The following is a 17,525-nucleotide window of genomic DNA, read 5'->3' on the forward strand; positions in this document are numbered from 1 at the left end:
GATTCTCCCACACTTCTCATTGTTTGGTAAGTTCCTGGGACTAGATGTACTAAAAGTTTCAGAGGCATCTAATTTTGGGGCTAGGTAAAAGTGCCAAAAAGAAGGAAGAGAGGAAGAGAGAAAGAGAAGAAGAGGCATGGAAGGGGGGAAGAGAGAAGGAGGGGAGGAAGGGAGGAAAGAAAGAGAGAAGGGAAAAAGAGAAAAGAAAAGAAGAAAGAAAAAGAGATCTATGACGGTGACAAAAACAGCAGTTCTCGAGGTAGAAAGGCATACCTGATAAAAACAGTTTTTCCTTCATTCACATCAGATGGTAATTTCTTTTTCTTTTTCCTTGAGACTTCCACATCTAAGGTAAAAAGAAAAACAACAAACTGAAAAAGACTAGTATAAGCCGTATGACAAAGAGCTAACTTCTTGAACATATAAAAATCTTGCATAAATTGATAAAATAGAAAAAAATTTAATAGACAAAGAATATACAACTAAATACATGAAAAGAAGTTTGAACTCACTCATAATTAAAGAAAAACATAGCACAAGAAACGCAATACTATTTTTCACTAACAGATTGGCAAAATCAAAAAGAATGATGAAATCCAGTGAGGTAAGGGTGAAGGGAAAAAGACATTCCCATATACTACTGTGACAGTATAAACTTTCTGGAAATATTGTATAGGATATATAGAACCTTTGAGGAGAAATGCACATATATTCACGCACAAACTACAAAATACACTACAGTGTGCCTGTGTAATTTGCATATATGCAGGTTTTTGCTTATAAAGATATTAAAATATCTCTAGATACACAAGAGACATACAACATTGGTTCTTCCTGGAGAAGTGCCCTAAGATGCTGAGGATCTGGGTACAAAGGAGACACACTGCCTTGAAGGATAGAGGTACGTGCTTATATATACACAGAAAATGTCTAAAAGGAAACATAAGAAACAACAGTGGTTACTTTGCAGGACTTGTTGGGACTGGTATTTTTTATTAATCTTTTCTCATCATGTATTTGTCCTATAATGTTTTTCAGTGAAAGAATGGCAAGAGACAGCTGAATGTGGATTGTAGAATATTCTACAAGGTCTTAAAGTCCCTTCAGTTTAAAAGCTTCTTCAATTCTAACGTGACTATCATTCTCTCTTCACAGAAAAAGCTTATTTCCTCAGATTTCTTATATTGTCAAACCAACATTCCAGACTTACAGAAATGAAAGTAGAAAAAACATAGCTGAATAAAAATCTCCACCCATGACAAACCAAAGGAACAGTTATTGGCCATTTCTTATTCTATAATGCCTGCTTTCCTCAATAAATGTGTTATTATTAATAATTAAATGTTTATAAAGATAAACTTTATCAAGTTTATTCTTGTAAAGGTAGCAATAGGGACTGGTAAGTTTCACAAAACGCTCAAAGAAGTCCTTGTTATGAACTGAATTGTGTGCCTCCAAAACTCATATACTGAAGCCCTAATACCCAGTGTGACTATATTTGGAGAAAGAGGCATTAGGGAATTAGGCTACAGAAGGTCATAAGCCCTAATCCAAAAGGGCTGGCGTCCATATAAGAAAGAGACAAGATGTCATCATCTTTACTCCTCTCTCTTTCCCCTCAAGAACACAGAGGAAAGGCCATATGAGACCACAGCAAGAAGGCAGCAGTCTATAAGCCAGGAAGAGGGCCTCCTCAGGAGCTCAATCAGCCAGTACCTTGTTCTGGGACTTCAAGCCTATGAACTCTGAGAAAACACACTTCTAACGTTTAAGCCACCCTGTCTATGGCATTTTTTTTTTTTTTATTGTTAAATCATAGCTGTGTACATTAATGCAATCAAGGGGTACAATGGCTGGTTTCATATACAATCTGAAATATTCTCATCAAACTGTTCAATGTAGCCTTCATGGCATTTTCTTAGTTATTGTATGTAGACATTTGTATTCTGCCTTTAGTAAGTTTCGCCCGTACCCATTCTAAGATGCACCGTAGGTGTCTATGGCATTTTGTTATGGCAGCCTGAACTGATAATATATAGTTCTTTTTTTTTTTTTTTTTGTAGCGACAGTCTCACTGTACCGCCCTTGGTAGAGTGCCGTGGCGTCACACGGCTCACAGCAACCTCTAACTCTTGGGCTTACGCGATTCTCTTGCCTCAGCCTCCCGAGTAGCTGTAGCTGGGACTACAGGCGCCCGCCACAACGCCCGGCTATTTTTTTGTTGTTGTTGTTGCAGTGTGGCCAGGGCTGGGTTTGAACCCGCCACCCTCGGCATATGGGGCCGGCGCCCTACTCACTGAGCCACAGGCGCCGCCCTAATATATAGTTCTTTATTCCTGTGTCAGCTTGAAAGAGTTGGCTTAAAATCTACTTTGGTGTTAAGATGCAATATCCTGTTTATCCAGTTATGCATTTAACTTGGACAATCGAGAGAGAGGTAGTAATTCAGCATTAAGCTAGGTTTTAAATTCTCTAAGAAAGAATCTTCACCCTCAAACGCCACTACAAACTCATTTAAACAAACAAATTGTTTTCTTTTCAGTATTTAAATAAATTTGATAGAACATCCTGGTGTCCTATTTTAAAAAGGCCTGAGTAGAACTGATGCACACTTCTCAGTAACTTAAAGTTTAAAGGCATTTATGAAGATTCGAGCAAACCTTCATCCTCTTGGGCCTCAGTACTAGCATCACTCTGAGCCAGTTCCTCTTCACCACCAATACTAACTCTTTCCTCCAGGTCCTCATCAGAATGGTCTTCTTCACTGCTTTCTGCAGGGGCTGCTCTCTTGATTGCTCTGCAATAGCACAGTTCAGAACAAAGAATATGGGCTCACAGAGGGACCTACTTACACACATTAATTCTGCAATGATGGAGAAAGACAATCCTGAATCTTCCTCTACTGAGCTGCTTACCTCTTTTGAATCTGCGCAGTCTTCGTCACCTTTGAGTCTTTATCCTCCTCCTCTTCATTGCTGTCACTGTCATCGTCATCATCGTCATCGTTATCACCATCAACTTCAACATCATCATCTTCTTCCTTTTCCATATCCTCTTTCTTCCCACTGTTCTTTTTAACTGATGACTGAGGTTTAGGTTCATGGCTCTTTTCCTCACCTATGGAGGGAGATAAAGTTAGGTATCCATTTAATATCACAAACAAGATTATTTTAACAGGATTGACTAATATTCCAAGTTCTTAGTTTCTTTGATTTTCTAGAATTTCATGTATTTTTCTTACTATACATAATATAGTTAAGTATGAGAAAATATGAAGGGGAGAAAAAAACAAAACAAACAACCCTCACCACTCAAATTTCTTTGGAATCTTTGTCCCATTCACCTGAAGCCTGAAGGTTATCTGGTCCACAATGAAAACTGCCACTAAGTCTCCACAAATAGACTACCATCCATACACCAAATACCACAGCCAGCACGATGCTCACTCTGGGGTAAAGCCAAATCATGAACTTTGACCTCAGTTAAAGACTCTGGTGGCTTAATAGCCAATTATTTTCTAAACATAGGTAAAACTCAAGTGTTAAGTTTCTCTAATAATATTCCATTACATCTTATTATGAAAAGCTGGGAAAAGATAGCAAGTAGAAGAGACAATGAACTCAGGCTCTACTTCCCATTCACAGCCACCCCCAGGAGTGGGCTTAGACTCAAAAGGTTCTACATTTTGGGAACAGATTACCAGATGGTACAGTATGAACTGACAAATAGCCCAGGGCTCATTTCTGAGCTGGCAGGAATCTAGAGGTTTTCCTTAACACTCAGTCTCATTCTTTAAGTTAATCTTCTGCAATATTCTCACTCTGACAAGCAGGTTCACTTATATTTTTATCATAAAAACAAGAGTTGTTTCCACACTCTCACCCAGGACATACAACCCCCCTTACCCAACACTATCACATCTTACCTGGGGCAGAAAGAGACTGAGTATCTTTATATTTATCCTTTGCGACAGCCCAATCTACGGCCACTGTCCGCCCTGTCAAACAAAAAAGTGGCCTTGGAAAGACTGCCCTCCTTTAACATCCTTATCTCCTATAAATGATCTCTAGTCATCAACGATAATAATAGAACCAGAAGAGACAATAAACTGTCAAATCAGAGAATGCTGGTCCTTTAATAAAGCACCCAGTAACTGCCTACATTTTTTAATCCTTAACCTTTTTATCAATAAACAAAAATTTTGCTTTCTATACAGCCACCATCCTGGGATAAGATGGAATAAAAAAATAAAGAATTAGACTATCCTCTCCTGTTAGACTAGCAAGAAGCAAAACAGGCATTCTGGAATCACCCACACCCTCCTCAGAAGATAGGAAGTCTCTAAGCCAAGCCCTTCTTTAGGCATAATACTTAATACATTGATACCTAGAGTCAGCTTAATAGTCACAGACAGCTTAATAGCTCTATTAAGAGTCACAGTCAGCTTAATAGCTCATGGATGCTCAACAGTGATCACAGCCAAGAAAGAGGAACCTAGACACCAACCTGCATCTATCAGCAATTATGTCAGGGACATTTTCATGAGGAATTTAAAAGGACACTCTCTAAATAAAGGAAAGAATATTGGCATGAGGTCTTTCAAGTTTGACTCCAAGATCATGTGTTAGGAATATTTCACCAAGATGGCTTCCATATTAGCCATAAAAACCCCAACAATGGAAAATGCCTTTTTGAAAATATAGAAAGTGGGTTACTCTGCTAATTCACCACAACACCAGAAATATCTAGGTCAATGTTATACAGAGAGAAAACTTACCTTTTATTTCTTTCATGTTCATGTTTTTGAGAGCTTTACCTGCTTCTAGGAGGTTTTTGAACTGAACAAAAGCAAAACCACGCATCTTTCCATCTATGTGCAAATGTACAAAGAAGTTAGAGGCAGCAGGGGGACGGCAACAGAGTACTAAGAAAATTACAGCAACTTGGGCTGGCAAGATGGCCTTTTGCTGAGTATACTTTGATTTGGGCTTGGAGAGAGTAATGCATTTTCTCAAACTGCAACTAGTCTTCTAAAATTCATTCTGATCTAATTAATAATACTATCAGGGGAATAACAATACTATTTGGGGTTTTATCGCTTGTCAAGCACTATACCAAATACTTCACATACATCGTATTGTCCAAAGATCACAAAAAGTATGACATGAACCTTGTATTTCTATTTGAAAAGGTACTTAGTTCAAGGGTAATAGCCAATCCACACCAATGGAAATTTTACTATTACCTGGTTTCCTAGGAATATTTACTTCCAGGACAGCTCCAAATTGAGCAAATATTGTCTTCAAGTCAACTTCTGAACACTGAAACCAAAGTGAAGAAAGAAAAAGAGAAATATTACTATAGCAAATAACCATAAAACATCTCCTACTAAGTTTATTCATTAAGAAAAAAGTTGGGGTGACGCCTGTGGCTCAAGGAGTAGGGCGCTGGTCCCATATGCCGGAGGTGGCGGGTTCAAACCCAGCCCCAGCCAAAAACCACAAAAAAAAAGAAAAAAGTTGAATATTTTAACTCCTTTTCTAATCTTTTTTTTTTTTTGAGACAGAGTCTTGTCACTTTGTTGCACAGGCTAGAGTACAGCAACACAATCATTTTGCACAATAACCTCAAACTTCTGGGCTCAAGTGAGTCTCCTGCCTCAGTCTCTCAAGTAGCTAGGGTAAAAGATGTGCACATCCAACTAATTTTAATTTTGGTAGAGATGGGATCTCACTATGTTGCCTAGACTGGTATCGAACTCTGGGTCTCAAGTGATCCTCCTGACTCCAGAAGTTCTAGAATTGTAGGTATGAGCCACTGTGCCCAGCCTACATCTGAGACCAGGACATAAAATGTTTCTGAATAGAAGACATCTTATTTAGTATCTATGAGGCAAAAAAACAGACATCAGAGAAATTTTTCTTTCTTCTCCTTCTCAGTAGTAGTTTCTCTAAAAGGAAGGCATCTTCACATTTAGTGTCCTTAATAAGTTCTTATACAGGCTCACTTTCTGAATTCAAAAGCACTAAGGTTCATTCCCAAAAGGAATTAAGCCCAATGATACCATCTTAGTTAGGACTTCCATCAGCGAGCATTCCTTGGCTCTAAGCCTTCAGAACATGCAATGTAAGTTTTTTTGTTTTGTTTTGTTTTTTTGAGACAGAGTCTCATTATGTCACCCTTGGTAGAGGCCATGTTGTCACAGCTCACAGCAACCTCAAACTTTTGAGCTTAAGCAATTCTCCTGCCTCAGCTTCCCAAGTGGCTGGGACTATAGGCGCCTGCCACAATACCTGGCTATATGCAGTATAAGTTTTTACTCTCACTTACCTTAAAGCTTAGGTTCCGAATAATTAATCTGGCTTTCTTATCTGCCACTTTAGCTTTTGTAGGCTTCAAGTCCTTCTTTGAGAACTCTAGATTTTCTACAAAGTAAAAAGCAATGGAATAAGTCTGTGCTCCAAACACCCAGTTGTAGGCCAGAACAGCCCAGAAAAAAGCTACTAGTGACAGATGCCATTTACCACAGGGTTAAATGCAGCAATACCCAGGAACACTGGATTTTTCAGACTGAGATGGAAAAAAAGGAACTAAAATGAGTATCAAAATATACTAAATGATCCCAAAAAGAAACACAGGAACCTTAAGTTCTAGCAGCTCCCACTCTGCCTCTTCCTCACTGACACAGTGCTCCTAACCCTGAAGGAAAACTTCCTTCAATTCCTAGAAACTCACCATTTTTCCCCTTTTCCTTTGCCTTGTTCCTCAGTTTTTTCTTGGCAACAGTCACATTGATCTTGCGATCTTCGAAGGTGGTAATCTCCTTGAGGGCCCTCTGAACATCTTCCAGCATAGAAAAAGTGACATATCCAAAGCCTCTACATGCCTGGCTCCCTGGAACAATGCAAGTGGGGAATGAAAAGGAGAGAGGATCATAAGCCAAGAAGAACACTAAATGAGTAAATCCGCAAAGCCTAAACTCTTAGTAGCAGATGTACCAACAAGCCACCATGCTATCAGTTTGCAAAAAGTCTCATGAGGGAAAGAAACAAGAGTGACATCAGTGGTCCCTTCCCCACTTTGCTCAGAAACTGTTAGGCTTCCTCCTCTTTAAGTTGGTGTCTTTGATGCTAGTACCTTCTTCCTCCATGTTGATAATCTCAATACTATGGAGGATCCATGACATACATTAGCCCCTCAAAGAAGAACTCAATCTCAAAAAGAACAACTACTGCCAATCCAGATTGTGAAAAAAAAAAAAAAAGAGAGAAAGAAAAAAAGAAACATCACCAGAGAAGGTAGGAAAGGTATGTGCTATATTCTGAATGTGTCCCCTAAATTTGATGTGATAGAAATTTAATCCCCAATGTGGCAGTACTGAAAGGTGGGGCCTCTAAGAAATAAATGGATCCTGATTAATTCACGTGTTGATGAGTTAATGAATGAACAGGTTACTGTTGAGAGTGAACAGGCGGCTTTATCATAAGGGGACAACAAACTTGAGCGAGCATGTTAGCTCAGCCCCCTTGAGGTGATAATACTGAGTCCCCTCAAGACTCTGCCAGAGTTCCCACCAGCAAGAAGGCTCTCACCAGATATGACCCCTCCACTTGGGACTTCTCAGGCTCTAAAACTGTTAAGAAGTAAATTTCTTTCCTTTATAAATTATTTGGTTTTAGGTATTCTGTTATAAGCAACAGAAAATGGACTAAGACAGTATAGTACTTTCAAAAATCAGAATATAATGCAGTTCCCTTCTCAGAATACATCAGCACTAAATGCCTGAAGTCCTGACAAAAGAACCTCAAACAAAAAACTCTGCCTTAGGAGCCTGTAGATGTTATTACCATTACTAATGTCTTAGCCAGAAATATCAAATTAAACCCTTCCAAAGCAGTTGGAATCTCTTCTTTCATTTAGCTTCAGAATACCTAACATGGGAAAAGCAATTATCATGCCTTCTTTCCAAATGAATAATTTGAGATAGAGGAGAGCAAGTGAACTGGTTAACGTCACAACAGCATTTTAGCAGCTGAATTAATTCCTCCCTATTAGCCCCATGTTCTTCCACAGGACTCCACAGAGAAGAATATAAGTACCAAGCAAATGAAAAATTATCAATATCAACTATAACCTATCTTTGTCCTTTTTTATTTAATATTTTCTTTTCTTTTCTTTTTTTTTTTTTTTTAAGAGACAGAGTCTCATTTTATCACCCTTGGTAGAGTGCTGTGGTGTCACAGCTCACAGCAACCTCCAGCTCTTGGGCTTAGGCGATTCTCTTGCCCCAGCCTCCCAAGTAGCTGGGACTACAGACGCCCACCACAACGCCTGGCTATTTTTTTGTTGTTGTTGTTGCAGTTTGGCCAGGGTTGGGTTTGAACCCGCCACCCTTGGTATATGGGGCCAGCGCCCTACTCACTGAGCCACAGGCACCGCCCTATGTAATATTTTCATTCAGTAAAATTTTAAGTAATTTATTGGTTGAAAAAGGAAAAGGACAGACTAAGAAGTCTGCCTACTACCTGAAGAAGAGAAACAGCGCTCATGTGCACTACACTTGAATATGCTTCAGGTTACAAGCCTGAGAGGATGCTGATCCATATAAACTGGGTAAAGGAAAGCATACTGTGATGTAGAGACTGATTTATTTTCTCTTGGAACTCCTCACATAAACCTACCCACTCACCTTCAGAAAATAAGAGCAAAAAACCTCAGGGCCCATCTCCTGATCAGTACAACCAAAAATGAAGCAGCAGTTGACTCAGCACCTGGAGCTCAGCAGCTAGGTGCCAGCCCTATATACGAAAACTGGCAAGTTCAAACCCAGCTTGGGCCTGCTAAACAATGACAACTACAACCAAAAAATAGCTGGGCATTGTGGGGGGAAGCCTGTAGTCCCAGCTACTTGGGAGGCTGAGGCAAGAGAATCGCTTAAGCCCAGGAGTTTGAGGTTGTAGTGAGCTGTGACGCGACGACACTCTACCAAGGGCAACATAGTGAGACTGTCCCCCAAAACCCTCAAAAAAAAAACAAAAATGAAGCAGCTGAAATGCCCAAATAAAAAGACACACTCACAATAAATAACAATTCATTTTATATGTCTGCAAAGCACTCTCATATACCTTTAGAATCCTTCATGACCCTGTGAAATTATTCCCATCTTAAAGATGTTAAGTGACATGCTATTACCATTGACAAAGACGTCACTCCACATACCCTCCTTCCAATTCCACTGAGTGCAGCACTCTTTTCAATACATCTCAGCTGTCTGAATAAGGAAAGTGCATAGTTTTTTAAAAAAGGGAATAAGAGATTGTTAAGAATGTATACCAAGTACACAAGGCTTATGATAAGGTTACATGTAGCCAATATTCTGTGGACTCAAAGGAGAATTCCCATTCAATGGCCTGTTTTTCCCTGGAGCAGAACCACCTAGCACTGTATAGCAGTGTTTCTCAAAATGTTTAGACAACTCGCAGTAAGGAATGTGGAACCCCAGCACCATGTATATATTCTTTGAAACCAAAATAAAATTTTTACAAATGCTTATCCTTTACCATATGCGATGTGCTCCTTCTGTACTATTTCACTTTTTAAAAATTCTAGTCAATGGCAGTGCCTGTGGCTCAGTGAGTAGGGCACTGGCCCCACATACCAAGGGTGGTGGGTTCAAATCCGGCTCTGGCCAAACTGCAACCAAAAATAGGTGTTGTGGTGGGCACCTGTAGTCCCAGCTACTCGGGAGGCTGAGGCTAGAGAATCGCCTAAGCCCAAGAGCTGGCGGTTTCTGTGAGTTGTGATGTCACAGCACTCTACCGAGAGTGATAAAGTGAGACTCTGTTTCTAAAAAAAAAAGGAAAAAAAATAAATTAAAAAAAAAACAAAACTCTAGTCATGATGCACTCAAGAGTTTAAGAAACATTATTGTACAACAACCCCATTCTCTCATTTATCTTCTTCTATACTTAAAATGACAAATTACAGGCAGGTACCATGGCTTGTTGATCTAGCTTACATTTTGAAAGATTCTCAAAGCCAGATTCTCTGGCTGCTGTGTTCTGAATAGACTGCTGGTGAATATGATGAAAACAGACCAGTTAGTAGTCTCTTACAATAATCCAGGTGAGAGATAATGATGTTAAACTAGGATGGTAGCAGAGGAGGTGGGAAAAGGTGGTTAGAATGTGGACATTTTTGAAGGTAGAGCTGAGAAGATTTGCTGATGGGTCAGGTGTGGAGTATAAGAAAAAGAGGAGTCAGACTTGACTTTTGTCCTGAGTCACTGGAGAGATTTACTGACTTTGTGGAAAATCCTATATACTTCACATTCTGTTTAATGCTCATCATGTCACTCTGAAGTGGGGACATAAGGTATGCTGACAATCCTAGGTATAATCCAAAGCTATGCTGACAATCCTAGGTATAACTTCTGTTACAACAAAATAGAAGCTAAGGATGGGGTGATATTAACAGGGTAGTCTGCCTACTCACATATTCAGATACCATGGCAGGGAGGGGCAGACTTAGTCCATGAGATTCCACTCCCACTAAAGGCAGAGAAAAGAGGAAGCCACCGACAGAAACTGCATGGTAACTTGGAAGAGGGCAAAATGTTTGGGGTAATATCAAGTACCTGTCTCAGGTGCCCCTTAACAGTCCAGGTAAGAGGAAGAAATGATTCTACAATTAAAATCCTTATGTCCCTACTTCAGGCTTCCTAGCTCAGGGTAAAAGGCAATGTCTTTGCAACAGCCTATAAGGACTTACATGATACGGTACTCTAGATTTCATTTCCTAACTCTTCCCTTCATCACTTCACTCCAGTCACCCTGGCCTCCTTGCTGCTCCTCCAGTATACCAGGCACATTCCTGCTTCAGTTTCTTTGAGCTTGCTTCTTCCTCTGCCCAACTGCTATTTCCCCAAGAGGAATTTAATTCAATCTAGATCTTTCCTAGCCACTCTGTTTTTATTGCTATTTCTTACCTCCTCTTCCTCTACCTACATATACACATATACTTTCTAACTCCTTTCTCTATTTTTCTCCTTAGCATTTATCATCATTATCAATCACTATATATGTGGCTCATTTGTTTATTGGCTGTCTTCTCCCCCCTGAAAACATAAAAGCAATGATGGCTTGGTTTGGTGTTGTGGACTGCTGTATCTTCAGGACCTTCCACAGTGCCTAGCACATAGCAGGCCTTCAATAAGTATTTGCTGAATAAATAAACTGACAAATGAATAGTATACTGGCTAAGAACTCCAGGTGTGATAATTCAAATCTGCATTAGTTAATAGCTGTACGAACGTAAACTAAAGTTACTAAATTTCCCCAAGTCCCAGATTCCTGTCGGTAAAGACTAAGGCTTTCGAGAAAATTTAACAAGATAGCCCGTGTCGAACTCAATACAGGGCCTAGCAATCAGGCGACTCACAATAAGCGTTACTGATACTTTTTAAGTTAGCTATTTTCATTACTGCCAAGTAAGACTGCATATGAGAGCATACATAATAATAGAAAGTGCTGTAGAAACGTCAGAAAATGCTTTGCTTTTCATAAACTGACCTCTACAGAACCCCAAAAAGAAACGCACTTAGAGGATAAAGAATTATATGGCTCCTTGGAGCTTGGGAAGGTGTCGTCGTCCGATCCCGCTCCCAACAAACCCCAGCCCCATCCTCGGCCGCCCCGCCCCTACCTTTCTCAGTCACCACGAAGCACTGCTTCACCGGCCCCACCTGACTGAACAGCTGCTCCAGCTGCTCACTGCGGGCCGAGGGCGGGAGACTGCCCACAAACAGGGTCAGGCCGGCCATGCGAGCGAGGGCGCGAGCGAAGGGGCTCGATGGAAGGGAGCCGAGAGGTTGCTTTAACAGGACGACCGCGCCGAGCCGCAGCCGAATTGACGGTAGATCCCGGAAGTGCTCGTTGCTCAAAAGAGTCCGGAGGAAAACAGAGAGGAAAGAGAGAAAAAGCGTTCCGGAATGAAAAAAATAGTGACGTCCCAGAGACGGAGCTTTTTAAGCGGTGCTCCCGCCTCTTGAGGGAAACTTGGCATCAACAATTTCTACCTGCCTAAAAAAAAATCTCACCTCCAGGAGATCGACCCCAAATTCACTAGGATAGGCTGGAGAAATCATTTTTGCCTCCGTCCAAGTTGTTGAATAAACACCTTCTGAAGTGTTTCCACATTTGTGGAACACAGCCAGTACACAGACAGAAACTCAAGTATGTCATTTACATCACTTGGGAGATTATCATGAGAATGTAAGACATCTGTCACTTCGGCCTCAGAAAAAAATTGTGGTTACTAAAGTGCACACAGACACAGATTGTGCACAATTATTCTGTATACATATATAGAATATATTTAGTTCATAAACTGAATTTTATTTATATATATTTTTATTAAATCATAACTGTACACTAATGCATTTATGGGGTATAATGTGCTGATTTGGTACACTTACTTATTTGTTGTGGTAAGACATTTATACTCTAAATAGTTTTGAAATGTACCATTCCGGCTCAGCACCTGTAGCACAGTGGTTATGGTGCCAGCCACATACATGGAGGGTGGCGGGTTCAAACCCGGTCCAGGCCAGCTAAACAACTGCAACAAAAAATAGCCAGGCATTGTGGTGGGTGCCTGTAGTCTCAGCTACTTGGGAGGCTGAGGCAAGAGAATCGCTTAAGCCCAAGAGTTTGAGGTTGCTATGAGCTGTGACACTGAGGGTGACATACTGAGACTCTGTCTCAAAAAAAAAAAAAGAGAGAGAGAAGAAATATACCATTGCGTTGTGCACATTAGGTGAGTTCCCACCAAATACCCTCTCTCCTCCCAACCTAACTCCCCTTCTCCCTCCTCTTCCCTCCTTTCTGGACTATAGTCCTGTGTAATCATTCATATGAATGTGTAAGTGATTATATGTATATATATATATATACCACCTACACATGATGTGTATACATATATATTAGTATTGAGTACATTGATCTTTCAATATATATTTACTGAGATCCTACCATGTGTCAGGAATTAGGGATAAAAGTAATGAGCTTAAAATTAGCTGGATATAGTGGCGCACACCTGTGTGGACCCAGCCACTCTGAGGGCTAAGGTAGGAGGATCACTTGTGTCCAGACATTCAAGATTGCTATGTGCTTTGATCATGCTGCTGCTCTCCAGCCTGGGAGGCAAATTTAGACTGAAAGAAAAGAAAGGAAAAGAAGAGAAGAGAAGAGAAGAGAAGAGAAGAGAAGAGAAGAGAACCAAAAATTTTTTGGTGAGCTACCAAAAGACAGGTTCCTCACCCTCATAAAGAATATAGTGTAGTAGGGAAGACAGACAATTCAAAAAAAATCTTACACTAAGAAAATGCCAGGAAGGCTATGTTAACCAGTGTGATGAAAATGTGTCAAACTGTTTATAAAACCAATGTATGGTGCCCCATGATCGCATTAATGTACACAGCTATGATTTAATATTCATTTTAAAAAATCTTACAAATAGGGCCAGGTGCACTGGCTCAGGACTGTAATGCCAGTAATTTGAAGTCTGAGGCAGGAAAATCACTGAAGCCCAGGAGTTTGAGGCTGCAGTGACCTAATGATCATGCCACTGCTTTCCAGTCTGTGTGACAGAGCAAGACCTCCTATTTAAAAAAAAAAAAAAAATCAGCTGGGAATGGTGGCTCACGCCTGTAACCCTACCACTCTGGAAAGCTGAGGTGAGTGGATTGCTTGAGCTCAGGAGTTTGAAACCAGCCTGAGCAAGAGCTAGACTCCATATCCAAAAAATAGCTGGGCATTATGGTGGGCACCTGTAGTTCCAGCTACTTGGGAGGCTGAGGCAAGATGATTGCTTGAGCCCAGGATTTTGAGATAACTGTGGGCTATGATGCCACAGCACTCTACCCAGGGTGACAAAGTGAAACCCTGTTTAAAAAAAAATTCTTACAAATAAATAATACCAGGCACACTGCAAAACCACATCAGAACACACAAAGCAAATATAACATCCAGCTGGTACACAGAAGATCTTCCCTTAGATAAGTTCACCAGACAGGCCCAAAGCTGAGAGGTCTCACTTGGCCAAGTATAGATCCAGGTAGTCCTGGATTCTGGAACACAGAGTTTGCCATCCCACCAGACTCAAGAGTAGGCCTGTGTGCAAGACAGCTGCATCATGCAGACTGTCTAGCTAAAACAAACACTTAAGACATTTTTTAAAGCATTACTTTAAAATAGTAGTGACATATTAGGCAGAACACTCAAATTGCATAAAATGTACAAAGTAAGTTGTCAATGCATTTCAGATGGATGGATAACTCGTTGGTAGTGATTGGGTAGGGATTGGGGGGGAGAACACTAAACATTGGATTTATAAAGCTCTTGCTCTAAGGAAGTAACATATATCTAATGGTTATGTTCATTTAGGCCAGGCGTGGTAGCTCACGCCTGTAATCCTAGCACTCTGTGAGGCTGAGGTGGGAAAATTCCTTGAGCTTAGGAGTTCAAGACCAGCCTGAGCAAGAGCAAGACCCCATTTCTACTAAGAATAGAAAAATTAGCCAGGTGTTGTGGTGGGGGACCTATAGTCCCAGCTCCTCGAGAGACTGAGGCAAGAGGATCACTTGTGCCCAGGAGTTTGAGGTTACTGTGAACTTGGCTGAGTCCATGGCACTCTAGGTTGGGCAACAAAGTGAGACTCTGTCTCAAAAAAAAAAAAAAAAAAGATAACATCAATTATTTTTTAAAAACATAATTCAGGAGAGGAAGTATTAAAATACAGAACATAGGTTTGGCACCCATAGCACAGTGGTTATGGCACCAGCCACATGCACGGAGGCTGGTGGGTTCAAGCCCGACCTGGGCCAGCTAAACAACAAAGACAACTGCAACAAAAAAATGGCCAGGCGGGTATCTGTGGTCCCAGCTACTTGGGAGGCTGAGGCAAAGGAATTGCTTAAGCCCAAAAGTTTGAGATTGCTATGAGCTGTGATGCCATGGTACTCTACCGAGGGTGACATAGTGAGACGCTGTCTCAAAAAAGAAAAAAAAAAAAACAGAACATATTTTTAAGGCTGCTGGGTTAATCCTACCCAGCATAAGTAGATAAAGGAAATGGGATGGGTCATTTGAACCAAATTTGTTTGGAATTCCACATTCCTCCCTCTTCTTTTTCCTTCCCTGCTGACTACTCTCACAACCTTAGGAATTAAAATTCCATCCTCAAACACTAAAATTGCAAGCTTCAAGGCCCCATCTGTGGGGAGGTCTTCCCAGTTCTGGCTGCAAAATGTACAGAGAAAAGAACCCTGAGAGGGTTGTTCTGACATCCCTTAAATACTTTGGACCCATATCTTCCTTAAAGGACAAAACTAAAGTGTGTCTCTATGCCCATCAGGGGGCAGCAGCCACCCACAGTGCAGGGTTCTATGCCCCTCTGAGAAGACAACAGCCCAGCTAATCTTTTCAACTCATAGTTCAGACCTGTTTCCCCGTTTGTCTTTAAGCCCCACCCCTCCTATCCATTTAAATCAGAGAGGGCACATTCTTCAGGGTGAGAATATTTGCTCATCCATCTCCCCAGGATACAAGCAACATTCTTTATTAAATAGCAGGAGTCGTGGTACCTTGCATCACAACAGCAATGTGACTTCCAGGGGAAATAAACTGCTAGCCTCCTCCTCATCCATCACTGTGCAGAAGCCCAGAAGGGAAAGAAGAGAGGCCTGAGCTATTCTCAGCAGGCCTTTCCCAGATTCCATACCTCTGTATCCACTCCCTCTTGCAAGCCAAACCTTGTTATCATACAATATACCTCTTGTTCTTAGCACTCCTCACAACTGTAATTAATTACTTGTGCTACTGTGATTATTTATGTGATTAGTTTAATGTCTGCCTTCTCTCAAAAATTTCATAATTTAGAGCTGGTGTGCACCCTTTTCACCTCTCTATTCCCAGTATCTAGCACATTGTAAGTATTAAATAATATTTTTCAGTGATTCACACTTGTAATCCCAGCACTTTGGGAGACCAAGACAGAAGAACTACTTGAGGCTAGAAGTTCAAGACCAGACTAGGCAACACCACATCTCTATAAAGAATTAAAAAATATTAGCCAGGCATGGTAGCAGCACCTGTGGTCAGATCACTTGAACCCAGGAATTTGAGGTTGCAATGATCTATGATTGTGCCACTGCACTCCAGCATGGGTGACAGCATAAGACCCTGTCTCAAAAGAAATAGTTTTTAAAAGATTGAATGTCTGAATGAAGTGATTTCTCTTTCAGTCCTCCGTGGGACCAAGATTTAGAATGGAAGGGTGTATGCGTTAGCATCTACCTGGACTCTTTCTGGGAAACTTGCTTTGGGTAAGAAATGAAGCCTGAGATAGAAGAGTCATCTCAAAGTCTTGGCCTCTTTACAAAGTCAAAGGGCTGAGCTAATTCTTGCTGCAGAAAATCAGAGAAGTGTTGAAGCTGGAGAGCACTGAGCTAAATTCCCTCATCCCTCTCCCCTCAACAGCCCCATTCAGAGCTTCCAGACAGAAACTGAGAGTGCACATGTGTATGTGTATGACAGGGAGAGCAAGAGAGAAAAAAACAGGCAAACAAAGAGACTGGCTGGGAATATTCAGGCTTGGAGCCTTGAAGGGCAGGGTAAGAGGAACAGTTGGCAAGGATTAGAGTGAGGAAGAGAAAGATGGCAGAGAAGAACTAAGTTGTGAGCAGGGGCAGATGAGAGGCAGCTGGAAGGGTTAAGTGGGGAAGAAAGGGAGCAATTTCTCAGAGCAGCAAGCACTCCTTGCATGACACAAAGCAAGTTCGATGCTGGGCCTGCTGTCGCTGCTACAACACCAGTGAGAAATGCCTGTAATTAGGAGGTTGGCAGTTCTCTGGGCCTGAGCCCAGAGTGACGATGCAGCAAGAATTTCTGAGCCAGGCTGTGCCAGGTGATGGAGGAGACAGAATCAAAACCATTCCAGGACCATTCCTCCACCGTGCTTCTACACCCTCCCTCTCATTTCTCTTCCCTGTGATTCCCACTCTCCCCAAATATCACTGACTTCCCTCCTCCATCTGAGGTGCCAGGCCTTGAACATTCTTCTTGGCCAAGACAGATGTTCATCTGCAAGGAAAGCAGGGCTTGAATCCTTCCCCAACTGCATTGGACCTAACCTAGCTGAGGGCTCCATCCCCTTCTCAGCCTCCCTGCCTGCTTCCCTCTGGGCTCTCCCCTTTTCTAGTCCTCAGAAGCTGATGGGCAGAGTTGGAAGAAAAATAACTACATTTGTGTTTTCCACTTTTTGAGCCTAGTGTGTGTACTCCTGCAGGTCTCCCTGTGATGTGCAGGGCATCTGCCAAAACATGTCAGATTTTCATTTTTTAACCTAATTCACAATGCTGTTTTTGTGCCACTCTAAACCACTGCATTTTAGCCAAATGACAAATGCATACCATAGAGCTCAGAGCCAAATGCTCCAGGCAAGGGAGGGATTAGGGAGCGCCTGGT

At 41.3% G+C, this 17,525-nt stretch overlaps 1 protein-coding gene across 1 annotated transcript in view; it reads right to left on the minus strand.

The window, feature by feature from the left end:
* RBM28 (RNA binding motif protein 28) overlaps nucleotides 1-11,888 on the minus strand; it is a 30,717-nt gene extending 18,829 nt beyond the window's left edge. Inside the window, exons 1-9 of the mRNA XM_053553481.1 lie at nucleotides 11,704-11,888; nucleotides 6,736-6,894; nucleotides 6,331-6,425; nucleotides 5,246-5,321; nucleotides 4,778-4,870; nucleotides 3,926-3,997; nucleotides 2,916-3,117; nucleotides 2,661-2,797; nucleotides 274-346 (exon numbers count right to left, since the gene is read on the minus strand). Of these exons, the coding sequence (XP_053409456.1) occupies nucleotides 274-346; nucleotides 2,661-2,797; nucleotides 2,916-3,117; nucleotides 3,926-3,997; nucleotides 4,778-4,870; nucleotides 5,246-5,321; nucleotides 6,331-6,425; nucleotides 6,736-6,894; nucleotides 11,704-11,821 (1,025 nt within the window). The 5' untranslated portion in view covers nucleotides 11,822-11,888. The remainder of the gene's footprint in view (nucleotides 1-273; nucleotides 347-2,660; nucleotides 2,798-2,915; nucleotides 3,118-3,925; nucleotides 3,998-4,777; nucleotides 4,871-5,245; nucleotides 5,322-6,330; nucleotides 6,426-6,735; nucleotides 6,895-11,703) is intronic.
* Between the last annotated feature and the right edge of the window lie 5,637 nt (nucleotides 11,889-17,525).

The sequence above is a fragment of the Nycticebus coucang genome, chromosome 11, assembly GCF_027406575.1.
Source record: "Nycticebus coucang isolate mNycCou1 chromosome 11, mNycCou1.pri, whole genome shotgun sequence".
NCBI classification, from domain to species: Eukaryota; Metazoa; Chordata; class Mammalia; order Primates; family Lorisidae; genus Nycticebus; species Nycticebus coucang.